At 36.2% G+C, this 27,844-nt stretch overlaps 1 protein-coding gene across 5 annotated transcripts in view; it reads left to right on the top strand.

Annotated features, from left to right (window-relative positions):
- The window catches only part of PTPRC (protein tyrosine phosphatase receptor type C), a 121,221-nt gene extending 110,694 nt beyond the window's left edge, over positions 1-10,527 (top strand). For all 5 annotated transcript variants that reach the window (XM_022562004.3, XM_022562001.3, XM_022562002.3 and 2 more), the window contains 7 exons: positions 1,228-1,318; positions 2,548-2,681; positions 3,756-3,890; positions 5,500-5,622; positions 5,846-6,024; positions 7,538-7,673; positions 9,395-10,527. In XM_022562004.3, the coding sequence (XP_022417712.3) occupies positions 1,228-1,318; positions 2,548-2,681; positions 3,756-3,890; positions 5,500-5,622; positions 5,846-6,024; positions 7,538-7,673; positions 9,395-9,670 (1,074 nt within the window). In that variant the 3' untranslated portion in view covers positions 9,671-10,527. The remainder of the gene's footprint in view (positions 1-1,227; positions 1,319-2,547; positions 2,682-3,755; positions 3,891-5,499; positions 5,623-5,845; positions 6,025-7,537; positions 7,674-9,394) is intronic.
- The last annotated feature ends 17,317 nt before the right edge of the window (positions 10,528-27,844 follow it).

Here is a 27,844-nt window from a genome sequence, read left to right as displayed (position 1 = left end):
GAAATGAAGAGGCTGGAGTGGATTTAAAACAAGGTTCCATATTTAGTTTGAAAGAAGGCACCATAGTTTTTGAAACATTTATATATAATACATATTCACACATACCTATATATACACAAACATATATGTGTATAATGTGTGTGTATAATCTTCCTGAACTTTGTATGATGAGCTCTCTCAGTTTAGGTTATTCATCCACTTGACAAATATTTATTTAAGTTATTTATTGAGAAGAAAAGGCTGCAGGCAGGGAGATCTTCCGGTAGAGATTGACCTGTAAACAGATATCTAAAGGGCAAGTAGAGGTTAGCAGAGTGAGAAAAAGGGACAAGGAGAGTCCAGGTAGAAAACACACCTGAGAATTTGCTAAGAGTTAAAGGACAGCTTAGCCCCTTCCAAGACTGGGGGAAGTAGGCTTGGCTGCAGTGCAGGGGGTCCCAGCAGGAGGTGAGGCTGCAGAAACAGTCAAGGGCATCTCCTGACAGGCTTTCTGTGCTGTACACATGCTGAATCCTTCCTAACAAAGATGGGAAGCTGCCAAAAACCTGAGGGGGGACCCGCTCTGTTTTGTGTTTTAGAAGGATTAGAGCAAGTGAGATTGAAGATAATGAGGTCAGTGAAAAAACTGCTGATGTTTTCAAGTAAGAAGTGAAAGCAGATTGGACTAAGTAGGAAGAGAGAAAAGCGGAAGGATTTGAGAGCTCCACCCGGAGAAATGATAGGTCTTGCCGACTGATTGATTAGCTATCGAGAGGGAGAGGGAAAGAGTCTGGAGGGCTTAAAGAAATGAGGTATTGATTATTTGAAACGTGAGCCTAGTCTTCGGCAAATGCTTCGTCTAGAGAATTTACTTTGGATCATTTAAAATAATTTACCATTGCTTTTGCAATATGGAGAATAATCAACATCTATGCGTTGCTTTCAACTTATACAAGAATAAACCATACTATTTTGCTATCCAGCACCTCTTAACCGGGAAACATATTCTGTTATATAATTGTATATGTTCAAATTCGCCACGTCAAAGTACTTAATACCTGAGCAATTATAAAGAAAAATTCAGAGGCAAACTTAAAAATTGTGCCCTTAGGGAACGTATGCACATTTCACAAAACCTGGTGAAATTCTTTTCTTAGGGAGCATCTTACGCTACAATAATAAACTAAGCCAATACATAAATTTTTAAAGGAGTTTCCTTTCTGTTTTTTCTTTTTTTTTTTCCCTCAGAGACTTCCTTCATATAGGAGCTGGAGGACACAGCACATTGGGAATCAAGAAGAAAATAGGAGTAAAAACAGGAATTCTAACGTCATTCCATGTATGCAGCTTATTTTATTTTTTGTATCAGACAAAGTGAAGCTCTCTTTTGAATTTGTTTAATGTGAGACACACACAAACCATTTGGAAGCAAGTTTTCAACATTTGCTTGACAGTAGAGAATAGTTATAGGCTATTTGAATTTTAGTTGTAGCAAATACATTGAACCCCAAACATTTACAATGGACTTCGGAGGACAGACAACATTCCATGTTTTCTTTGTACCAATTAGTTCAGAAATGGGTTTTCAGAAAGACGTAACCTCTGAAGCTGGGGGAAAAAAGCCAAGTCCTCTTTACCAGTTTTCTCTCATCTTCAGTTTATTGCAGTTATTTACTCCAGGGTAATAGCCAAATAGCAAAATTACATCCTTTTGTTCCCTTTACATTTTCTGTTTATCCCTTCCTTACACCAAGGAGGTTAAAAGTAGATGGGAAATATACTGTAAATCATCAAATTTAACAGATCAAAATAAGCATCATTTTCAAGACTTGAATTTTGCTACTTAAGTATATTGATAGGACCACACCTGGTACAACTATAATTTTATTCAGTTGCCTACACTAAAACTAGCACGGAGAAAATATAACCCAAGGTAATAAGCTGGACAACCAAATAAATCAGATCAATGCATGGCTGACCTAGTTAATTACTGAAGAGGTCCTTATGAATATAGTTTAAAATATGGAATTGATGGTGCTGTAGCTAATCAGATCATTTGATCAGGTTATTATAAATGAAAGAAATTGAGAAACAGTGAGAAATTATGGACTAAATATTTTTCTTGTTGAAAAAATTATCTGAGATACCCATTGAATTAAGATTGTTAATTGAATGTTAATATGATATAATTGAGAAATCAGGTTTTTACTTAAGCTATGTATTTTATTAACATATATGTATTTTTAAAACTTTTATCCATCAGCATGATGATATTCCATGGAAAACTAAAGTATATATATCAAAGATTGCATAATCGTATGGAACATTATGACATAGAGTTATGGTCTATATTTTTTCCTGGAACTTTCTTGGAATCTTCTTTCTATTAGACTTTTAAAAAATAATTTGTTAATCAATAAAAATGGAGCAGGATCTCATTCCTTGTAGATCAATACATGTACATCATGTAATCTGTCACTTCTAAGTGACTTTCTAATTTCCACATGATGATCAAGCAGAGATTAGGGGCCTTTAAAGGAAGACTGACTGCTACTTTGTTTTGCATAGATGACTTTAACAGAGTGACACTTAAACATGAACTGGAGATGAGCAAGGAGAGTGAGCACGACTCAGATGAGTCCTCCGACGATGACAGTGACTCGGAAGAGATGGGCAAATACATCAATGCCTCCTTTGTAATGGTAGGTCCTTATGCTTCCAAAACCCAAGGTCCGACTCTAAAAACTATATGTATGTTATTATGGCCATGGATTAAGTGATTCTATAAAAGAATGATGAGCTTGACCATAACTATGTATTGATTGACATGAGAGTTTCCACTTTTAATGCTATATCTTAACTTATTGCAACACTCAGATGTTAAAACCTAATGAGTCGATACAGAACAAAACAATGCTATTAGTTACAGTTTATGACAAACATGACTATAATATAATTTGAAAAATAATGACATTTCAGCAAAAGCAAGTATTTGAAAATGTTTATACTTACTCATATACCCAAATTGTAAGCAAACCTAAATTTGCATATTTTTATAGTTAAAGGCTTTTCATTCCGATTTTCTGAATATTTAAATGAGTCTGTGTCACATACCTTTATTTTGGATACACTGAGAATTCAAACAAGGAACTTTTAGTAATTCAGTAAATACTTTTTGCATGTACACTAAGTTGAATTTATTTCTTTTCCCAGTTTTCTTAAAATATTGATATGTATTCATAGAATATTAATTATAAGATAGCAGAATATATAAACATAAATTAGAGACATGATGAAGATAACTTGAAATGCTTATGCTTTTTTTTCTTTTTACCATCACATTAAGCCTTCCAGTAGAAAAAATGGTATTTTGGGAAGGAAAAATTGTTAGTTTCCTAAAATAATATCTTCTAAACTTGATTTCACACTGTTAGTCAGGTATTATCATTAACTAAGTAAATATCTTATATATACATATCACATTGTTTTTTGGACCTAAGAATCTTTTTTTTCTCACTTTTTAAAAATTAAAGTATAGTTGCTTTACCATGTCATGTTAATTTCTGCTGTACAGCAAAGTGATTCAGATATATATATAATCTTTTTTTATATGCTTTTCCACTATGGTTTATCACAGGATTGGACCTAAGCATCTTAATATTAGGTAACAGCATTGATATCAAATTAAGTGACTGTACTTTCAAATGGTTACTTTAAACACGCACTGTTCGCTCTCCAGCACTAGTAACTAAGTCTCACCTTTATTTTTTTTAAAGAGTTATTGGAAACCTGAAGTGATGATTGCAGCTCAGGGACCACTGAAAGAGACCATTGGTGACTTTTGGCAAATGATATTCCAAAGAAAAGTCAAGGTGATTGTTATGCTGACAGAGCTAAAGAATGGAGACCAGGTTTGTACTTTTAAGAAGCTTTTAAGTCTTTCTGTCCTAAAATCTGATTCTTCATTCTTGGATTACTTACTTGATTGCTATACCTGAGTCCTTTTGATCCCTCTGTCACACAATTCCATTTGTTCATTCTCCCCGTTTTCCATCCAAGCGCTGGCCTCCAAAGTTTTGCATTCGGGTTCTGACCCTCTCTCCTGTTTGCCCCTCACTAGCCCTGCCTACTGTTCACAGATCATATAAGGCACAGCAATCCCAGTGCCACCCTCTGCTAAAAACAACAAACAGTCACATTTTCCTTTTTTTTTTTATCAGGATAGAAACCAAACTCCTCAGTCTGATATTTATGACCCTCAATAATCGAGCCCTATGTATCTTTCCATTTTCCTCATATGTTTATGTTTTCCATACTTTCCACCTTGGGCAAGTAGATTTACTGACTGAATCTTCACACATCGTTTGTGCTTTCATCATTGACTTGATTTTCTGACATTCCATGTATCTAAATGTGCCTTCTCTTCCCATTTTGATCCCATTCTTCTAGAACGATAAAACTCTGGAAGATGTTTCTAAATCCTGTCTTCTTTATATCCATGTAATATTTATTGTCATACAATTCTATAGTTGGAGATGAACCTGAGATCTAATTTGATCTTCTGCCTAATGCCTGTTACATGTATTTGAGCCTTTCCGAATACCTCAAGTTATCAAAATTTACCTGGCAGTACATCTTAGTTTTAGCACCTAACACATTATCTGACATATGTTAAAGCTTATTTAATAAATATTCTCATAAGTACGCATTACACTATATGCCTTCTTCTTCTCTCTCTCTTTTCCCTATGTACCCTTGTACATAGAAAATTGTTTTTTTTTAATCTTTCTGTTTTTTCTTTTTTAAAAAAGAAATCTATGTTCAGATTTTCAATGTGGAATTCTAGCAATCTTTTCCTTCATCTAAATTGGGAATGTCAGGAAATGGAACGGGAGTGTGGGCAGGAATACCTATCATGGTCAGCAACTGTGGGACTGTAGTTGGTGGGAAACCATTTGAGGAAGGAGGAAATACCTTTGTGATCCACCTGTTCTTCAATCTGACCCTTTCCTTGGATATTCAATCAACTGATATAGACAAGATAGAGACAAAGCTCCAAGAGGTGTAACCTCCTTACCCAAGGACCTCTGGAGGAACAGAGAGACTTAAGTTGTTGCAGGGGTCATGAACAACGTCAGGTCAATCCATCCATTTTGAAAAGGTGATGGTGAGGGCATGGAAGGAAGGGAAAAACAAATCTGAGATCTACACCAGGGATGGCAGAGCCGTTCCTGTGGTGTCCTGGCCACCTCGGCTATCCCTAGGTTCCCTTGATTTGCACAAGGCAACACCATGTATTTGTTGAATGGATGTCCAACATACTTCAAATAGATTTTAGATCTTTATGATTAAGATTCAATTTTAGAGCACAAGTTGTAATTTCAAATTTAATAGAACAGAGGGAAGAAAAGAGAAAAAGGACAGGGATAGAGCAAAGACAGAGAGAGGTACTCTGAGTGCATTTAAAAACAAACAGAACCCTTGGGTAGATGATGTTGAATCATGTTCTTTCTTCTCTAGGAAGCCTGTTCTCAGTACTGGGAGGAAGGAAAGCAAACATATGGAGACGTAGAAGTTCATATGAAGGACACCAATAAATCTTCAGCCTATACCATCCGTGCATTTGAACTGAGACATTCTAAGGTATACAAACAATTTCAGGAGTATGTATCTTTGGGGTAATTGATCTGGTTGAAAAACTAATATAAACCATTCTATGAACACAAAGCAACTCTCTCTATAATGTTCTCAGAATAAAAATGTTAAATGATTTAAATGAAAGTAACTGTGAGGAAAACATGACTGTCAACTTATCAGATGGGCTGAGCTTCACTCGAGTTTATGTTCCCTTCCCTTCTGGTTTTAGAGGAAAGATCCACGAACTGTGTTCCAGTACCAATTCAATAACTGGAATGGGGAAGAGCTGCCCGTGGAGCCCAAAGAATTAATCTTAATGATTCAGAATCTCAAACAGAAACTTCCCAAGAAGAATTCCACTGAAGGGAATAAGTTTCACAGGAATGTGCCTCTCCTCATTCACTGCAGGTGGGTGGGATTTGATGGGATGTGCTCTAAAAATCAGCATCCTTCTTGACCTCTTGGTTTGCACCTTCTGTTAAATTCTATTTCTCCTAACAGATAAAAATGCATGACTGCAGTGGAAGCCTCTTAGGGAGTCGGGCACTCTCTCCCATGTGCTCCCACAGCATAACTATTATAGAAATACAGTAGAAATAATTATATTTTAGTGCAATGTTGTTAGGCTGTGAACCTGAAATGTCACATGTCCTGAATGAATGGAAGGATGCAAGGACAGACGGATGGATGGATGTTGCATTTTATTTCTGCCTAAGTGCATTGAGCCACGCTATTAGGCGTCAGTAAAATCCAGAAGACTGAATGCTTTGCCTCCAATAAACATATCTTAAGCTATTTATTAAACTGAAATCTCAATGTTTAGCAGCTTCGATTTGAAACCCATCACCTGACTCTCTAAATGGACCCAAAGGCAAAGATTTTAATAATATCCATAATAATACTTGATTTGATTAACTTCTGTTATGCAGACCCTTACTTTCATCTGTGATAGATATCCACCTTAAATAAGAGATATTGAAAGAAGGGTGTGTGATATAAAATGTTTGCATAAAAAATGGTAAAGTAAATTAGAAATGAAAAATAGTAAAGTAAAATGAGAAATGTAAATCTAGCAAAGGGCTTTTAGAATTTTTGAGAACCTTCATTATTATTATTAGAATTGTATATGCTATAATCAGGACCTTAGACAGATATTACTTTTTGGCATTTATTTGAGTGTTCAAAGGTAAAACTTATATGGAAAGAAAAATAAGACGGGAAGTTTAGGCTTTAAAACTGTATGTGTTTCTTAGGGAATGGCTGAATACCTACTATATGTTCCTTGTTATGTACAAGAAATAAAGTTCTGCTATTAACATATTCTTTAAATTGAATTTTTATTATAATCTAACATACCTCTCACAGTTTGGTAAGTAATCTGGTTGCCCTCTTTTTAATAAATAACTTCACTAGGTATCATTTTTCTATTGGTGCAGAAGTGTTAACATTTGTAAAAAGCACTGGAGAGGCAGAAGAGAGGAGAAAAAGCATGTGGTTTAGTAATTTACAAAATACCAGGTCCAGTATTTCTGGTTTCATCAGTTTCTAGCCATGACTTTATCTTCCCTAAATCTCAGTATCCTCATCTGTCTGGCGGATATTATGATATTTGTCTTAACAACTTCAGATGTAAATTAAAGTGCATTATAATTGGTAAAGTACTAATAGAAGAAAGTATATTTTTAAAGCTTACAACAAATATTTTTTTAAACTAAATGACTATTATATTCCCAAATTGAAAAAGTTTGCATAAAACATGCACTTAGCAGAAAAGCTTTGCTCTTAAGATATTGGAATAAAATAATTACAGTAAACATGAAGTGGAAGCATGTATTCTTGTCTCTCTCTTTCAATTTTTATTCCAATGTCACTTTCTCCATATAATGTAGAATTTTTAAAAATCTATTTCTTTCTTTTTTAGAGATGGATCTCAGCAAACAGGAGTATTTTGTGCTTTGTTAAATCTCTTGGAAAGTGCAGAAACAGAAGAAGTGATAGATGTTTTTCAAGCAGTAAAATCTCTACGCAAAGCTAGGCCGGGAATGGTTCCCACATTTGTAAGTATACCTCATCGTTGTTTTTTTTTTTTTTTTTTTTTTTGCTGTACGCGGGCCTCTCACTGTTGTGGCCTCTCCCGTTGTGGAGCACAGGCTCCGGACGCACAGTCTCAGCGGCCATGGCTCACGGGCCCAGCCGCTCCGCGGCATGTGGGATCTTCCCGGACCGGGGCGCGAACCCGTGTCGCCTGCATCGGCAGGCGGACTCTCAACCACTGCGCCACCAGGGAAGCCCTGTCATCATTGCTTTTAACATGTTTTGCATTTTTATTTTGACGATTTCTTCTCTCTCCTTCCCTTCCCTCCCCTCCCCCTCTTCTGATCCTCTCCTTTCCATTACTTCTTTTCTATTTACTTTTCTAGTCTTCTCTTTTAAATTCCATTTTACATGATAATTCACATTGAATTTTTATTAGTATAAATAAGAGACCTAATTGGAGTTTGCCAACACTTTGCGGTGGTGGTTCTTGAAGAACATGCTTTTAAAAGCTCATGGATTCCCTCAGTTCCCCCACCTTTAATCCTGTATCCATTTGTGTTGCTGTGTAGCAAACCACCCCAAAATTTAGAAACTGAAAAAAAAAAAACGTTTATTATAATTCAATAATATGTTTGATCAGCTGAAGATTTCTGCTGATCACATTAGGCTGAGCCAGCCTGGACCAGGCTCACGGATATGTGTGCTGCCACTGATGTGTCCACTGCGATTTGACTTTGTCCAAAAGGACCTTGACTGCCAGCCGGCTGGCATTTAGCTGTGGCAATAGGGATGAGTGGATCCCGTGTCTCTCCTCATCCAGAAGCCTAGCCCGACACATTCCCATAAAGGCAGCAGGGTTCCTAGGGGCAGAGTGAGACCCCTTGGATCCCAGGCTTGGGACTGGAACATGCCTTCCTCTGTATTTTATTATCTGAACAAGTCACAAGGCCAGCTCAGGTGTAAGGCATGGAGTCATAGACCCAACCTTTGTCCAAAGGGCCTGCAAAGTCACCTTGCAAAGAGGTGTGGATACAGAGAGGATAATGAGTGAGCATTGCCATAATCAATCTAAGCTGTGTCCTCTGTAAGTGGTAGTGACCACAGATGATGGTCTGGGAATTAGTAACAAAGTAAACTTAACTACTCACTCAAATATAGGCAGCTTTTACTTATGTATGACCTTGAGCTTACATGTATTGATGTTAAAAATATATTGAGTGACTGCTACGTGTTTTGCCATTAAGAGACTCATTGTTTAGTGTGAGGAAGAGGCAGACATTTATTAAACAATGTAGTAAGTGAAATGACAGAGAAACTATTAGAAGAATATGAATGAGGGCACTGAATTTAACCCAAGGGGATCAGATTGGCTTCCTGAAGCAGGTGACTCCTGATCTGATGCTAAATGATATGTAGGCATGAACCAAGAGGGTGGGCACCAAATATGGCTTCCTTTGCAAAAGCTTAGGAATGAGACACCCCACACAGCCTGCAAGGGGGCCGAACACCAGTCTGGTGTGGCTACAAGGCAAATTCTGAAGATTGCCCTGCAGTCAGTCCTTTAGAACTGTAAGGAGGGTGAACCATTTAAAATGTTCTTTTTTATGAAAACACATGAGAATTGTTTTCTGATACCCAGGTCTTCCCCAAGTAAATGATTAAGTCTTGCTAATTTTCATCTGATGTAAAAATAATGACATAAACCTCTTTTATGTAATTCCTTCCTTCTTCCCTTTATTAGGAGCAATATCAATTCCTGTATGACGTCATTGCTAGCATCTGCCCTGCCCAGAATGGGCAGGTGAAGAAAAACAACCAACAAGAAGATAAAATTGAATTTGATAATGAAGTGGACAAAGCGAAGCAGGATGCTAACTGTGTGAATCCACCTGGTGCCCTGGATAAGACTCCTGAAGGAAATAAAGAGGATGAAAGTTCTAAACCCACAAGTGGCCCTGAGGGGCCAGGACATTCTGCCAATGGTCCAGCGAGTCCAGTTTTAACTCAAAGTGCATAGGAAAAGGCAAACATGGGGCAACCCAAAACCTCACATTAAATGTTATTTCTATTTTTCTAGAACTAGAAAGGCAAAATAGATATACAATGGATTAATGAAGGGCATGGACAAATATTTGTGGGAAGTTTCTATTTTACAACTGTAGAAAAATATTTAAGACAGTTTAGCTGAAGCATTTTGTACAGTCTTATACTTATTTTAAATTTTATCCATCATTCAGCAGAAAACAACTTCTTTGTAGTCTGTGTGTGTGTGTGTGCATGTGCGTGTGTGTGAGAGGCAGACAGGCAGACAGAAGCAAAGAGGCAGAGAAAGAGAGAGAGAGAAAGAGGATGATTTCAAGTAAATCTAAATGCTCTTGAGAAACTTTGCTTTTTTGGTTTTTTTTTTTTTTAAGAAACATAACATTTTATACGGAAAATATTAACTTTGCTCAAAGGTTGTATTTTTTTAAATCATAAATTGTGTGTGAGCTCTGTGTAAGAATAACATGTACATTTCTAGAATGACCTCAAGATGGCCTCCTTGTTCTACTGAAATATATCTTATAATTTACTATGTTACTTCTAGAAATAGACATAAAATAGTAGGTGTGTATAGTTACTATAAGAAAGTTAACTAAATTAACATTTGGAAATCTTATATTCCATATGCTAGCATTTAGTACAATATCTCAAGCTTATTTAATCTAATTTAAAATTTCAGGAAAACCTATCTTGTTATCTTCATATGGTGTTTACGATTTTGCAACATGGATTGTTCTCTGTATAATATGTGAAATTCATTGCTTGATACTTTTGACCCCAAATTATATGTTTGTTACAGTTGAACTTAAATAAACATCTTTAAACAAGCAATTTGCATTCAATCCTTAGGACAAAAATGGAGTCATGCAAATGTAGTTGTTCTAAATATTTACATACAAAGCCCAACATAGCTATTTTTATGGAATAAGACATTGATATGAGATATATAATATTGCATATGAATATTTTTCATGGTAAAATTTGTCCTTGCCTTTCACTGAAGTGCATTTACTTTGAATTTCTCAAATGTTTATACTGCTTTTATCAGGAATTGATAACAACAACAATGAAATTCAATCATTATCTTTTCTTGTACATAAGTGTTCACATGTTCATATATGAATTATGTAAGAAGATATTGAAATATAGACTTATGCAATTAACATTTGTAGAATAACTCGATAGGTTTTATTTTTTAAAGATATATAGTCTAATAATTGCTGGGATCTAGAAAAAATTCAAGAAAAGGTAATAAACAAAACTTTTATTGAATTTGCATCAGTTTATTACATTAGTCACACACTGCCTCTAAGCTGGCTTGGTTCTCTATATCTTCACTCTCCTGATTGAGTTTAAATATCTCAACAATACATCATCAATTGTTTCCCATTCAACTCACATTCGTCTTGTGTTCATCCTTCTACACACAAAATTAGCAATAAGTCTTTACATTATTATATAGTACCTTGCCATTAACATATTAAAAGAAGTGAATTTTAGAATGAAGCAATAGTTTCTAACTTACATTGTTTACTTATATCTCTTTACTTACTAATGAAAAACAGGGGGATTAGGAATCATGAGCTACGAGCTCCAGAAAGAAAGAAAACTTGCTTTCATTTCTCTCATTACTCATTCAAACAACGTGCATCAGTTTCTCCAACGGAAACTTGATCAGTCGCCATTTACTAGACAATGTAGTTAAAATTTAGAGTTCTCAAATTCAGTAGGCTAGCGTCATATATGTCTATTTTTTCTGTGAACTGCTTCAAAATGCAAACAGCAAAAGTTCTAAAGTTTAAAAAAAATTTATTTAAATATAGTGGATCTACAATGTTGTGTTAGTTTCAGGTGTGTACAGCAAATATATCTGTATATATATATCTATCTCTATATATCTTTTTCAGATTCTTTCCCCTTATAGGTTATTACAAGATATTGAGTATAGTTCCCTGTGCTGTACTGTAGGTCCTTGTTTATCTATTTTATATAGAGTAGTGTGTATATGTTAATCCCAAACTCCTAATTTATCCCCCTCCCCACCTTTAAAAGTTCTAAATTTTAAATAATCTACAAGTAAAGTTTTTATTTAGAGGTTTCAGCTGCAAATGACATCTTCAAATGTGGATGTTGTGTGTTTTAAATGTTTGTTTGCCACTGGAGTTTATCCTTTTGAGAAGACACAAAATAAATACTTAGATAATAGAGCAATGGTAATTTCTATCAGTTTAACAGGAGCAAGCTAGAAACATTTTTTTCTTCTGTACGTGAGAAGTTGTAATAAAGGAAGTGCTGGAGGCCAGTCAGAAGGTCCATTACTCTGTGAGAATATGTATCACTCAGAAGTTGGAGTCCATTGCGTTAGAAAGTGGAATCATATGTCTATGATTTTTATCTTAAAAAATAGAATAATATGTGAATTATAGACCCATGTCTATGACTACAGTTTACATTCCTAGGGAATCTGTCATGTTATATAAAAAATTCAATTTATAAAGCTTGGCACTGCCATTAGCAATGCCAAGACCTAGTCAGAAAAATTAAGCAAAAAGTTCCAACTTAATAAAGGCTGGTCCATTTTAGGGATAAGGCTTGGATTCCATTATATATTTATTAGACAGAAAGAGACTATGTTATGTTTCTTTTAGAGTTTGTTTATTTTATTTCTGGTACCAGAATTTATTGGTAGTAAAAGATATAAATACTCAGTATTCTCAAAATTCAGCTCCCAAGACATTAATATTTTACATATGACAAATGAATATTTGCAGAAAAAAATATACATTTTAATATCTCTCTGCAATGGTAAAACTGTATGAAGTGATTAGCAAAATGTCTTTGCAATGATAACTTTTAAAATGTAAGCTTTTAGCTTTTACTCAGAACTCTAATACTTATACAGTGATATTTCCATATCTATTTTTGCTCTTTTCCTGCTAAAACACTGAATATGAAGTTTATTAGTTCTTATAACTAACTAGGACTGATCTTAATTTTTAATTTACACTGGAGATTTGTTATAAAATGTTCTCATAGCACTATATTAAGTTTAAATAAGTGAGTGGTAATTGCCCTGGCTAATTGCAACATGTTTCTTGTTATGAAGGCCTTCGAAATGCACAACTTAAAAGAATATATGTTCAAATGAATAGAAAAGGCTGTGCTTTCGTCCTCTTATACAGATTTTACAGTTGGAAGGATCTGAAGTTTCTTCAAAGAGACAAGTTCAAAATTGGGATTTTTTCATTTCCTATTTCGGGTGAAAAGATTTATTCTGCTAAAGGTCCATTTTCTGTAATCGTTCTTTTGTAAACCTCTTTACATTTTCTCGGATCAATACTAACCCAATCAAAGGGTATACAACCTGTATCATTTCTTTCTTTTCTTTTTTTTTCTTTAATGAATTTATTTATTTATTTATGTTTGGCTGCCTTGGGTCTTCGTTGTTGTGCGGTGGCTTTCTCTAGTTGCGGCGAGCGGGGGCTACTCTTTGTTGCAGTGCACGGGCTTCTCACTGCGGTGGCTTCTTTTGTTGTAGCGCACGGGCTCTAGGCATGTGGGCTTCGGGAGTTGTGGCTTGCGGGCTCTAGAGCGCAGGCTCAGTAGTTGTGGCGCACGGGCTTAGTTGCTCCGCGGCATGTGGGATCTTCCTGGACCGGGGCTCAAACCCGTGTCAGCAGATTCTTAACCACTTGAGCCACCAGGGAAGTCCCTGTATCATTTCTTAATAAATAAAAATACTATTACTATAATAACTAACATCTATTGAGGCATAATTCATGCCAGGCATTTTATTTATTTTATCTGCATTTGTTTCTCAAGACAAATTTTGTACTCTTATATCTCTATTTTATAGATGAGGAAGTGAGTCTTGGAAAAGTTTGGTGCCTGGCATCTTCCAACACATCTGGTAAGCGACAGACTCAGGATTTGCACCAGCTCTTCCTGGCACCATAGGCTGTGTTTATAACCTTCTGCTCTTCTGCCTTCCTGAGTATCAACTTTGTTCATGTGTTTTGAAAAATTAGTGGAAAAAATAGTCTAAACTTATTTTCTGTCTTTTCTTTATCCCGTGATTAAAAACAAAAACAAAACCACGTGTAATATAGGCTCTCAACAACGCTGTATGATGTAGTAAGCTTAGCTGAACTCACAACATTGAAGTTATTTTACAAAAATAAACACACTCTTAAACATCCTTGGGGAAGGATTTTTCCCATAGTGCATATAAACGAAGATCACCTCATCACCAAAGTGAGTGTCAGGAAATAAAACCCAACAATAAATCACAAATGTCATTGTTCCATTGTCTCTCAGTTTGGTAATCAGAACATGTTCTTACTGTTTAGATCACGTTTCAGTATGTTTGTCAGAGCACCCATCTATCAGATTTTGAAACACGTTAACAGGGCACCATAAAATGCAAACCACATTTATGGAGCGTATGACTCCTTCTCTCTCTCTAGTGAGTGAGTCCAAGGGAGCTCAGTTCTTCTGATGTAGCTGTCCCCAAACTTAGGATGCCAGGGACCTGGAAGTGGACTATCTATGTAAAAGAACACAGGCATTTCTCTCTAGAAAAAGCAGGGCTTTCTTGACTCATATGCACATTTTTACCTTAGTAAAAGTGGGACCTCTGGGATATTATGTTTAATTTTCCAGGAAAGGAGAACTTGTTGGACTCAATGGTAACTCTTAGGTATAACAGGCAAATCCCACCAGTAGAGGCTGATGACCTGTCAAAGAATAAAAATATGCTCTTGAATTTTTATGCATTGTGCAATCTTACCATGGACACTCTGTGAGGTGGGGATGAAAGTTGTCAATATTTGGGATGAAAGATGGGATGGAATTGAGTTACCCACAGAACTTGTCCACCATTGGTTAACACAGGCTCGATGAAGGGGTTTCCTCAAGATGTTAGATAACTGCACACTGAGAATTTTTCCTGGTAATCCATAATTGAGATTTTTCCTTAGTTCAGACTAAATTATCCCTCATGAATTACATTGCATGACTTTTGTCATATGTTATGTTATAGAATACAAAGGGGAGAATTGAATTATTACATTTATAAGAAATTGACATGTAGTAAATCCCTTTATAAAGGGGTTTCCATTTATATTTAATAATTATTTGTTTTCATTGCATTGACAACTTAACCTAAAGACGGGGATGGAAAACAAAGAATTTGCAGAAAATTTAAAACTAAAAGTTTGGATAATTTCATCATAATTAACAGAAATAAAAGCTAAACTTGCTCATTGGCCATCTAGTATCTGCTTTGAGTTACTTTGAATTGACTTGGGGGATAAATCTCCCATCGTTTCTCATACATTGCAGTGGGTCTTCATAGATAATAACAAAGAACAGTTAGCTAGCTATTTAAGGTAACACTCTGTGGAACATTTTAGCAATGGTTATTTTTACATCATCTTTTAAAAACATGTGTTTTTCTCTCCCTTACACTATTCTTTTCCAGCGGACACACTCTGATTAGGTTACAAGTCTTAATAATCCATCAGATCTTTGTCCTAGGACCTAGAATCTTCATCTTGACGTTTCTCCCACACTATCTTGCAATGTCTAATAATCCTAAAGAACTCTGCATCCATCTTGGAGGACACAAGTACACCATAAGGGATCACAGTTAGTTCAACATCCAAGGAGCACTTTTTTTCAATAGCTAGAGTCATGTGAATTGTGAGAGAAAATACATGTCAGTGATATAAATGCAGTATACTTTAGTCTGGATTTTTCAGTGTGTGTGCAAGTATGTGGGTTTCCCCTCAGACAGTCTAATGTTTCTCATCTGAGCTCACAGTCAGTTTTACTTTTATAAAATGACTTCTTAAACAAAACAAGTTATTTTTGTAAATAAAACAGGCTTTGGCAGTTTTCTCTTTGTTTAAAGTAGCATTAAATCATGGAAGTCAAATTTCTCTTTGATGAGAGTCAGTGGAAAATAAACTCTATTTGTTCTTGCAAGAGGTAGCAAAATATTTATTCACAATTTAAATGCAGGAAGTTAAAAAAAGTCAAAATCAGTCAAATCAATGACAAGTTTAGTCAAATTACTAAAATTCACTGTTTCTCCCTACACATTTTATAGTATGTTTTAATTCAATGTCCTGCAGTCTTTCAGAGAACATGTGAATTTGAGAAATAAAATCAACCCTACATTTATACAATGTTAAAGGAAGAGATTAATTTTATTTATCATTGCAAGATGATGCACTTTGTAGGCAATTCATTATTTAAAGTAATTCTAAATTTACATATTCACATGTGGAGATTTACATATAAGATATCTTTCTGGGAATATTATCTGAGATTTGTGTTTTATGTAGCAGCTGAAATTATTACAAGTGAAAGACATGCTTTGATATGAATTTTTACAAAAGGAAACAAAAAGAAAAGATAACTGGGTATGGTCTGGAATTTCTAGTTACCCCATGGAGAACTCTAGTCCTCCTTCCTGTCTTGATCCTTTTCTCCTTTTTGTGCACTCACTTCACATACTTGTCAGGAGCATTCCCAGTTCCTGCCACCACCTTGGTCACCAGCCCCCCTGCCCTACCGACAATTAAGTCTGCATTGGTCAGATTTCTCCTATCTCTGTTCCCACTTCCACACCTGTAACTTCTCTGCTTGGAACTAATATTATTTTTAAAATCTTACCACCCACAGCATAGGAGGGTTCCTTTTTCTCCACATCCTCTCCAGTATTTATTATTTGTAGACTTTGTGATCATGGCTATTCTGACCTGTGTGAGGTGGTATCTCATTGTAGTTCTGATTTGCATTTCTCTAATGATTAGTGATGCAAATTGGTACAGCCACTATGGAGAGCAGTATGGATGTTTCTTAAAAAGTTAAAAATAGAGTTACCATATGATCCTGCAATCTCACTTCTGGGCATGTCCAGAGAAAACCGTAATCCGAAAAGATACATACACCCCAATGTTCATTGCAGCACTATTTACAATAGCCAAGACATGGAAGCAACAACCTAAATGTCCATTGACATAGGAATGGATAAAGAAGATGTGGTACATATATACAATGGAATATTACTCAGCCATAAAAAGAGTGAAATAATGCAATTTGCAGTAACATGGATGGATCTAGAGATTATCATACTAAGTGAAGTAAGCCAGACAGAGAAAGACAAATACATATATCACTTAAATGTGGAACCTAAAAATTGATACAAATGAACTTACATACAAAACAGAAATAGACCCATAGACATAGAAAACAAACACGGTTACCAAAGGGGAAAGGGGCAAGGGTGATAAATTAGGAGTTTGGGATTAACATATACACATTAATATATATCAGATAGATAACCAACAAGGACCTACTGTATAGCAGATGGAACTATACTCTATATTTTGTAATAACCTATAATGGAAAAGAATCTGAAAAGGAATATATATATATATATATATATATATATATATCTATCTCACTGAATCACTTTGTTGTGCACCTGAAACTAACAAAACATTGTAAATCAACTATGCTTCAATTTAAAAAAAAGAAACAAAAACTTACCTATTGGCATCACTAAATATGTGTGATTCCAAACTTGATTCAGGACCACAATATGATGAGTGGATTATTTTCCTTTACCAGCCTCCTTGGTGCTCTTCCCGACTTGGACATCTCCATAGCTGCTACTTCCATCAAATGCCATTGATTCATTTACTAAAAAAAGAAACAAAAATAAAAGCCACTCACCTAAATTTCTTCTTATGCATTTAAAAATATATTTCTATCCTTACCTTACTCATTCTCCCGCTCCTATCCTATCTCAGAAAGGGTTTTTCTACACTTTACCAAGCCAAACTCTTCCTCTGTGGTCTTATGCTTTTTTACAGTAAGTTTTGTTTTATAAAATTGACACATTCTTATTATATAAAAGCAAGCAATACAGAAAAGCAAAAGCACCAATAAAAATAAACATCACCCCAAATCCAGTCGAAAATTGGTCAAAGGAGAATGAGAGTTCACAGAACAAGAACTACGAAAGGCCTAAACACAGGAGATGCACAGTCTCACTCGTATGAGAAAGATGCACATCAAGACAACATTGACATAACCGTTCTTAATGGGAGATACACAGGAGGTCTGGGGACCGAGGACCCTCACGATTTCACCAGCCCTACTGTGGGCAACGTGGCAACATCTACCAAATTTACAGATGCATTTCCATTTCTGCCTAGAAACCCCACATCTCCAGATTTCCTTCCAGAAATAGCTATACAGTTACAAGGTGTCACGTGTACAAATTATTGCATTTTCCTATGAAACTGGAAATTATTAGAAGCAACCCAAGTGTCCATCTATAGGCTTCTGGAATAACCTAAGGTGCTCCCTTTCAATGGAATATTATGTACTTACCTGTTGGGGCTGGTGGGGGAATGGTAACACGGGTAGGATCTTGTATGTCTTAGCATAACTGTTTGAATTTTAAACTGTGAATCTGTTACCTAGTTGAAAAACAGTTAAATTTTTAAAAGTCCCTAAAAGTACTTTCAAAGTGAACATTATTTTTTGGTGAATATTATGCTAGCCATTTCTCCATATATATAGAAGTTACCAAGAGAGGGAAGGAGAAAGCGAAGGAGGGAAGGAGGGAAGGAGGCCAAAATAAATAAGGATTTTCTTTACATTAGAAAAAATGTAGAACAATTTAGAAAAACATAAAGATTTGAAAATACAAATCAAAATATAGATTTTTTATTTTTTAAACAAAGGATTATGTTTAATCCAGTTAAATTTACTGAAAAAATGGAATTTTAATGAGTTGAAAAAATTTTTAACCTATACCTAAATTATCTTTTTTTTACTGTATATATTAATTTAAATGACTTCATGTTAACTTAAGGCAAAGAAGGATCATAAAACCTTCAAAATGTTTTAACACCACTTACTGTTCTTTGTCTTCCTGCTTTTCAAAACAATGAGTTCTCATATCCACACTTCCTTCAACTTTGTCTCTCTCCACCTCTCAGTGTTTTTCCTATTTGTATTGCTAATTTCACAATATCAAGCCTGCAAGAACTGCATTAGACCTGCATCTAAATTGAGTAAGGGTCTAGAGTCCTTTTGAAGGCTTTCCTACTCCTGAATTTCTTACTTTGATTAATCTTTAACTGGCTTGATTTCATTGTCAAGTGGGTCTTATCAGATATTCTTTATGATGTTGTTTCCCTCTGACCTGATCCTTGAGACTGTCCAAAGTTAGCTGTATACTAGAAAGACAGCAAGCAGGAGGCAGAAAATTTAGGAGTCACATTTTTGATGCCAAATAATTTTATAGACTCTGCTTCACTGAATTCTGCCATTGATTGTTGCTGTGGAATGTTGGAGCCAACCGGAACCTATTTTTTCTTTTTAGCATCCAATTGTATTTTCTTCCTGGATGATTTCACGATTCTTTCTTGAACTTTGAAATTCAAAAACTCATCCCACCTAATCATGGTGTTAATCTTTCTGTATGAAGTCTTCCTGGGACACAGTGTGTACCGTTTTCTTTTTTTTTTTTAATTAAGAAATAAGTGTCATATAGCAATATGCTAGTCTCAGGTGTACAATATAATCTTTTTTCTTGTGATGAGAACTTTTAAGTTCTACTCTCTAAGCAACTTTCAAATACAATATAGTATTGTTAACTATAGTCTCCATGCTGTACATTACATCCCAGGACTTACTTACCTTATAGCTGGAAGTTTGTGCTTTTTGATCCCCTTCACCCACTTCACCCTTCTCACCCTCAACCACCTCTAGAAACTACCAATCTGTTCTCTGTATCTATGACTTAGGGTTTTGTTTTGTGTTGTTGTTGTTTGTTTGTTTCAGATTCCACATATGAGATCATATGGTATTTATCTTTCTCCATTTGTCTTATTTCACTTAGCGTAATATCCTATAGATCAATCCATGTTGTCACAGTGGCAGAATTCCTTTTTTATGGCTGAATAATATCCCCTTGTATCCATATACCACATTTTCTTTATCCATTCATCCATTGGAGGACACTTAGGTTGTTTCCATATCTTGGCTGTTGTAATTAATGCTGCAATAAACATGGGGGTGCATATATCTTTTTGAGTTAGTTTTCATTTCCTTTGTATAAATATCTAGAAGTGGAATTGCTAGGTCATATTTTAGCTCTATTTTTAATTTTATGAGGAACCTGTATACTGTTTCCCATAGTGGCTACACCAGTTTGCTTTATCACCAGCAATGCATGAGGGTTCCCTTTTCTTCACATCCTCGCCAACAGTTGGTATTTCTGGGTTTTTTTGATAATAGCCATTATAATAGGTATGAGGTCATATCTCATTGTGGGTTTGATTTGCATTTCCCTGATGGTTAGTGATGTTGAGCATCTCTTCATGTACCTGTCGGCCATCTGTATGTCTTTGGAAAATGTTTATTCAGGTTCTCTGCCCATTCTTCAGTCTGACTGATATTTTGCTATTGAGTTGCATGAGTTTTTTATATATTTTGGATATTACCATCTTATCATATATACGATTTGCAAATATTTTCCCTTTTTCAGTAGGTTGCCTTTTCATTTTGTTGATGGTTTCCTTTGCTGTGCAGAAGCTTTTAGTTTGGTGCAGTCTCACTTGTTTATTTTTGCTTTTGTTGCCTTTGCGTCAAATTAAAAAAAAAAATTATCGCTAAGACAGATCAGACATCAAGAAACTTACCCCTGTAGTTTTCTGTTGGAGTTTTACAGTTTCGGGTCTTTTGTTCAAGTCTCTAATCCATTTTGAGTTAATTTTTGTGTATGGCATACAACAGCAGTTTCACTCTTTTGCATGTGGCTGTCTGGTTCTCCCAACACCATTTATTGAAGGGACGGTTCTTTCCCTATTGCATATTCTTGGTTCCTTTGTCATGTATTAATTGACCATATATGTGTGGGTTTATTTCTGGGCTCTCTGCACTTTCAACTTTTATATTTAGATTTTACTTTTTCATGATGTTTTTCATTTACTGTGTCTTTGAATTTCTCTTCCATATATTTGGTTTCTTTTAGGGATGCTCATTCGAACTTCTACATCCATTAGATTCCTTCAGATTTTTAAAGACATCGCCCTTTTGTTTCCCAGCATTGGCTGTTGCTTCTGAGAAGTCTGATGCCACTTGGTTCCTGATAACCTGGTTTCAGAGGTTTCCTGTTTTCCTTCCTGAGATAGTTTAGGATCTATTATTCACAATAAGGTGCCATGATGTGGGCAGGTTTTATTTTGTTTGTTTGCTTTTTAATGTCACTGTTTTAGTCACTTGAGAGGCCCATTCATATGGAAACTAATAGTTTTCTCTCTGAGGACATTTCCCTAAATTATGTCTTTGTTGATTTCCTCCCTTCCTCCTTTTCATTCTCTCTTTAATTCTCAGTTTCTCTCTGTCTCTCTCTTCCCCATCCTCCCTCATCTTACTCTTCTTTGTTTGTGGAGGGCGGGGGGGAAGGCAGGGGTGACAATTACCTTCTTTTTGTGTTGAATTTACAAATTCTCTAATTTTCTTTTATTTACTTTGCTATTAAAAAAAATCTCATTGTCTTTTTTTTTTTTTAGATTAATTAACAGTTCTTTTTTGTTTGTTTGTTTTTGCGGTACACGGGCCTCTCACTGTTGTGGCCTCTCCCGTTGCGGAGCACAGGCTCCGGATGCGCAGGCTCAGCGGCCATGGCTCACGGACCCAGCCGCTCCGCGGCATGTGGGATCTTCCCGGACCGGGGCACGAGCCCGTGTTCTCTGTATCGGCAGGCGGACTCTCAACCACTGCGCCACCAGGGAAGCCCAAGTTAACAGTTTTATATCAGTGTTAGTTTCCTGGTTACAATCAATTTACTATATTATACTATGTAAGACGTTAACATTAGGGGAAAGTGAGTGAAAGTTACACGGGGATTCTACTATTTTGCAATCTTTGTATTACTAAGATTGTTTTTTAAATAAAAAGTTCAAAAAAAAATAGTTCATGCAGTTTTCACTGCGTTGTTCTTTCGTAGGTGAGCAATCCAGAGCCCTGCTGAATTGAAGAATTCAGAATAATTTTCTAACACCTAATAGCTAATGTTTAAAATCAGTAGTTTTGTTTTCCTCATTTGGTGTAATCTAACTCTGGGTTTTTTTCTTAATTATCTGAAAGAAGCAGATCTGTTGTTCATTTAACAAAAGAAACTGCCCTTAGCCCTTATCTTTTTTTTTTTTTTTTTTAAATCTCATTGTCTTTTTGGTCTCTTCTCTGAGAGTCTTCATTTTCTATCTTACATTGATTATTCCCTCTAAAATATCATTTTATTAACAAGAATTTAATTAATTAATTTATTCTCAGGATCTTCATTTTTAATCACCTCATGTTGATACTTTATGATGGGAAAAGTTCTCTGAGCATATTAATTACCATTTTGTCCTATTCCTAATATCGTCTGTTTTTATCTATGTTTCCTTTGCCCAACTCTAGACTTTTGTCCTTTCTTGGTGACCTAATAAGTTCTTTTCACTGATTGGTGAACTTCTATGCCCTTAAGACACATCCTAAATATCACTAAATCTGTAAGTATCTTCTTATTACTTCAACTAGAGTTTATCACCCCCTCATCTTACTCTCACTGCACAGTTTTTATGTGTCATATCCCATCATAACTTTTATACAAGTGTCTCTTTCAGGAAACCTAACTCTTCGAAATGAAGAACTGTGTCTGAATCTATTTATGTACCTTTTCTGTAGAAAATTGCAGTAGCGAGAACATTGGAGTGGTCACTAAGTGTTTTAAATGCTGTCAGTCATCTTTTACTTTTCTTATGTACAGATGTACTTTGTTTTATTGTGCTTTGCTTTATTACACTTTGCAAGTACCACATTGCTTAAAAATGGAAAGTTTGTGGCAACACTGGGTTGTCGGATGATAGCATTTTTTATCAATAACGTATTTTTAAATTAAGAAATGTACATGTTTTCAGACATAACGCTGTTGCACCCTTAATAGACTACAGTATAGTGTAAACAAATTTTATATGCACTGGGAAACCAAAAACATGCATGTGACTCCCTTTATTGGCATATTTGCTTTATGGCAGTGGTTTGGAACTGAAGCCACAATATCTCAGAGGTCTGCCTGTATAAATTTATATCAACCTCAACTAAAATATTGACTTGATGGTGAAATAGATAATCCTCAACTTCATTACCATGTTTTCTCATCCAAGTCACCCATCTCGAAGAACAAAAGTTGTGCTATTCTCTCCAGCTTCAGGAACTCTCCTCCCCCATGGATGATGTCCGGCCACCCCCTCCATGGTGTCCTTTCACCCCTGTGTGTTGCTTTCATCAGGGCTCACCTTGACAGAGCTCATGCCCCAGTGAGCTTGTCTCTTGTATTTCAAGCGCCTGACACATGGTAGTCTCTGGGGACGTTTTAATGCAAGTGTTATTAACTGGAAGGAAGCAAATTTGTGGCGGGGGGTCTCTGTGGTCTGCCACAAACCGAGGCAGAGAGCAGAGCTAGCTGCTCATGCGGCACTGAGCCTGCAGCCTGGGGAGGCCTTCCCGCCATTGGACAGGAAGGGGAGGGGTCAGTGAGGGGAATTCAGAGACGAACTCGGAGGAAGGACTGCAGGAATCTAAATATACTCAGCATGGCCCTTTCGGGGGCTTCTCGGTTGGACATTGTTGTATTGGAGGGAAACATCCGGTTCTAGGCCCTCTCTCCCTGGTTTTCTTACTTCACCTAAAATTAATTTCACACTGTACCTACCAAATTTTAAGATAAGAGATGGGGATTACTTTGAAACAGCTAATGAAAAAAATGCCCCAGAAGTCATAACTGGAGGTTTTTGGATTTTTTTTTTTCCATCAGACATGTGCAAAAATAAACATGTGATTAACTTTCACTTTCACTGGGGTGCATGTTTAGTAATTCCACTTTAACAAAATAGCTATTATCCTTGCAGTGCAATATATAGTACAGATAATGCAATGTGTCATACATTTTACAGGGTCTCGGTGAAGTGATTTTACTACTGAATAGGCATTTAAAACATTGGTGAATTTTTTTCATGAGAATCTGCATTTTTAATAAATGAAGCATTTATACACATGAATGTGTATAAATTATACAGATGCAAATAACCTCCCAAATAAATAAGTTTTACCAATGGAAAGTATATATTTTTTGTAGTATTAAACAAGATTTTACATTTTTTTTCCATTGTGTGTAGCTCTTCATCACTGGGCCTATTACAGAGAGCTAAGTAAATATTCCATTCCAGTTTCAGTAAAATAGTCATATTTCAATTATCAAAATAGTCTACTTCAATAGTAAGTCTTAACAGATCACTGACTCAAAAAGTAATACTAATTCATTAATTTAGAAATAAAAGTGGTATTTAATCCTTTAAAAATCATACCATCATTAAAGAAAATGTAAAGATCACCAAAGACATACGGCTATGGGTTCATAATAAATGGAATATGGAAATTCTTTGCTTTGTTTATATATTCTCTTGATAAAAACTTTCTTCAAAAACTATAAAAAAAATCTTAATGAAGATTTAAAATTCTTAGACTTAAACAGTTCTGACCCCAATAACTTATAATCTAAAGTCTCAGAGGAAATAAGTCCCTAAATGCTCCCTGGAAAATAAATCTTCTTTGAGCTGGTAGCCCGATCTGTATCTCAGTCAAATCAGCCCTTCTAGCCCTTGCTTTATGAGAACTAGAAAATGTTTTGATAAAGCTTATTTAAAATAGATAACCAACAAGGGAATTCTGCTCAATACTCTGTAACAACCTAACTGGGAAATAGTTTGAAAAACAATAGATACATGAATATGTATAACTGAATCACTTTGCTGTACACCTGAAACTAACACAACATTGTTAACTATGCTCCAATATAAAATGAAAATTTAAAAAAATCAATATACAAAATTTTGCCAGATCAACATGTAAAAACAAAGACATCATGTAACGTGCCAAAAGAAAAAAAAAACAACTTATAAACATATACAATATAAATGAATTCAGTGGGCTTTCTGTGCTAGGGTGAGAAAACCAGGCCAATAAGTTATACAATTACTTTATACTTTTTTTAATCGCTCTAAGAGGAATGTTTATTTATTAGTGAAACAAAATATCAATATTCAGTGTTTAAATTTGGACTTCCTAAGACATTCTCTCTATTAAAAAATTCATTAACTTATTTTCAAACTGCAAATTCTTATTTTTTTGATGAAGACCAAATTATTAACTTTAAAATTATTTTTTAAAATTAATTCTATGGAAATAACTCTCTGAGTAAAAGGAAAAAAAAAAAAGTCTGTGAAGAATCCATTTTCAATTCAGGACACTTTTTCATCCAAAATGTATATTCCCTTTTGGAATGAGTGCTGAATAAAAACAAATTTGAGAAATTGTATGTTTTATTTTACTGATGCAGACTCATATTTTATTATTAGGTAATGCCAAACAGTAAATTTCATGGGAATGATTTGTATTTTCTCTGGGATAATTTTTGTCACACTGAAGTGTTTTTACATGGATGTACTTGAATTATTTTCCTCATCTCATCTTACACCGTAGAATGACCACCAGGCTGTGCTAAAACCTTTGCAATGGTTTTATTCTCCTCGAGGCTGGGGTGGAGAGGGGTGGATGGCTTCTAAATGCTAAAATTTATATGCCTGTTATGTCAGTAAACTCGATGGTGCATTCAGACACGCCTGCTTTACAGGTTTCTGTGTGTGCTGATACCTTACATCATTGAGTTCACCCACATTTACTTAAGAATGGCACTACTAGGTAAATCAATCATATTCTTTCTGTGGAGAATGATTTTTTTTCTAGACTGTCTTCCATACAATCTCCCCAAAGTGGTCCAGCCTGACATCTCCACTCACCCATTACAGAAATCCACTCCTATCTCACTGCTCTGACAGCAGGAACCCCTGGGAATGGAGTTCTCTTTGGGGGTCAGAGCTTCCAGTGGTAGATCCCAAGCCTTTAATCTTTCCAAGTATATCCTTTCATCTATCCCACATCAACACCAGCTCCTTCTAGGCAAAAAGCAGAAAAGGAGCTCCAGGTTGGTCATATTTTTCTTTGCCCCAAATCAGAACAATGTTGCAAAAGGCTTAGTATCTCACAGATACAGAAACATGTGCACGGAAGCCCTTCTGTGCAATGCATTTTGGCTACTTGGAAGACTCAGTCAAGGGTCTTTTCTGCCTACTTTGGCTATGACTTTGTTAGACCTTTATCAGGTGGTAAGTTAAGTTCATGTAAGTTAGGTACTTCAACTTGAACATCCTCTTTGGACACCTTTTGAAACAAAAGAATTTGTCATTGAGGAGAACAAAATAACATGGTAAACGAGCAACATGTCCCATAAAGATAATTTAGAAAGTATAGTTTTTAGAAAATACGTATGCATAAATCTGTGTGTGTTTTAATCCTAAAAAATTTGAAACTGTATGGTAGCTCTTAGTAACACTATTTCTTTCCCAGGAATTGTTTCTGTCTCCATGCTAGCTAGTTGTGGTCTTGATTTTGTACATTTCTTCCCTTGGGCCCAAGCTTATCTCCGCTGGGCTGATCATCTTAGGAGGTTATGCCTCTAAAAATGCTCAAGAGCTGGAGTTTGCAAAAATTCTAATACCTTCAGAGGTTAGGAAAATAACAAGAAGGAATGAAAACGGTTGATAAAATATTAAGGGTGGCAGTTTCAAAAACATGGAAAATGCATACCCCTAAAAGCACTCAAATTTAATTATTTTTAAAACATGGCTCTGGCCTGAGAAAACACCCCAGCAGCCTGAGCTTTACACCATCTCTGTGCTACGGTTACCGGTCCTGCTTCTGTCCCAGGAAACTGTTGCTGCTGGTCTGCTAGGTTGCTCTTTGCTTCATCTGCCTCTGTTTCTTTACATGTATACACTGTGACTTCCACCACTGAATAGGATGAGGGGGAGGGGGAGGGGGAGGGGGAGGGGGAGGGGGAGGGGGAGGGGAGGGGAGGGGGAGGGGGAGGGGGAGGGGAGGGGAGGGGGAGGGGGAGGGGGAGGGGGAGGGGGAGGGGGAGGGGGAGGGGGAGGGGGAGGGGAAGGTCTTTGTACTGCTCAGGGAAACAATGACTTCTTTCCCTCTGTTATACTTTTCACTTGAAACATCACCTTACTCTGTGCTGGTCTCAGTCTCTATACAGTAGTTTCCAGGGCTTTTTACTTAATTTTGACATTTGTTTAGATCCATTGCTTTCACTGTGTGGTCATCTGCCTCTGAGGGTAATTATCTCAGGAGATCTCAAACCATCCCCTAAGGCAGAGCTTCCCAACCAGGTGAGGTGGACAGCTTGGCATGCCTTGACATTGACCCCCACTGTCCTCACAGGGTCCTGAGGCCACAGAACTTCGAGGCTGGTCACCCGCAGGGATAGGAAGCCTGTGCAGGCTACAGCTTCTTTGGTTTACTATTCATCACAGTTGCCTTTTAATACTTCGATTCACTCTGAGCTCATGAGATGAACATGCTGGGAAGCTCGACCTGACCAGAGACGGGGCTCGTTGGCCACGTGGTCACTTGTCACGTGGATCAAGTGTCGGTGGTCTGTAAAGCAGGATCCATCCATCTGTCCTAATGACCTGTATTGACCTCAGACTCACTATTGCCTATCTGTGGCCTCTGATTTATAGATCCCAACGATGCAGATCCTCTGTTTTGGAGCCTCTGGCTTCTCCAGTCTGTGCGCTGAGGACTGTTTATTTCGTCCAGGACTGGTGGAGAGGAGGTCGCCACCAGGAAAAACGTGCCCGAGAGAGGGAGACGGTTGTCTTGAACGGTCTCTTTTCTTCTTTCTTTTTTTCTTTCACGAGCATTCTCCCTTTTTTCCGCAGCTTTGTGCCAAGAGGCAAAATGACCTTGTTTTTTATACAGATGCATTTTCTCTTCTTTAAACTGCTGCTGTCCCAGGAGAAGGGGATTCGTTTTATCAGCTGTAAGTACTGTAAGTTTCTTTGATGCATTATTCCTGACTGCACTTGGGACCTACTGGTTTCACAGCTTGGATTTTGGACCTTTCATTGCTTCTGTGTTTGTAACTTTTCTGCCGCTTAATTTA

The sequence above is a fragment of the Delphinapterus leucas genome, chromosome 1 (assembly GCF_059928025.1).
Source record: "Delphinapterus leucas isolate spDelLeu-1000000601 "Yukka" chromosome 1, BTC_Dleu_Yukka2, whole genome shotgun sequence".
NCBI classification, from domain to species: Eukaryota; Metazoa; Chordata; class Mammalia; order Artiodactyla; family Monodontidae; genus Delphinapterus; species Delphinapterus leucas.
This window is presented reverse-complemented; position numbering and strand designations above follow the sequence as displayed.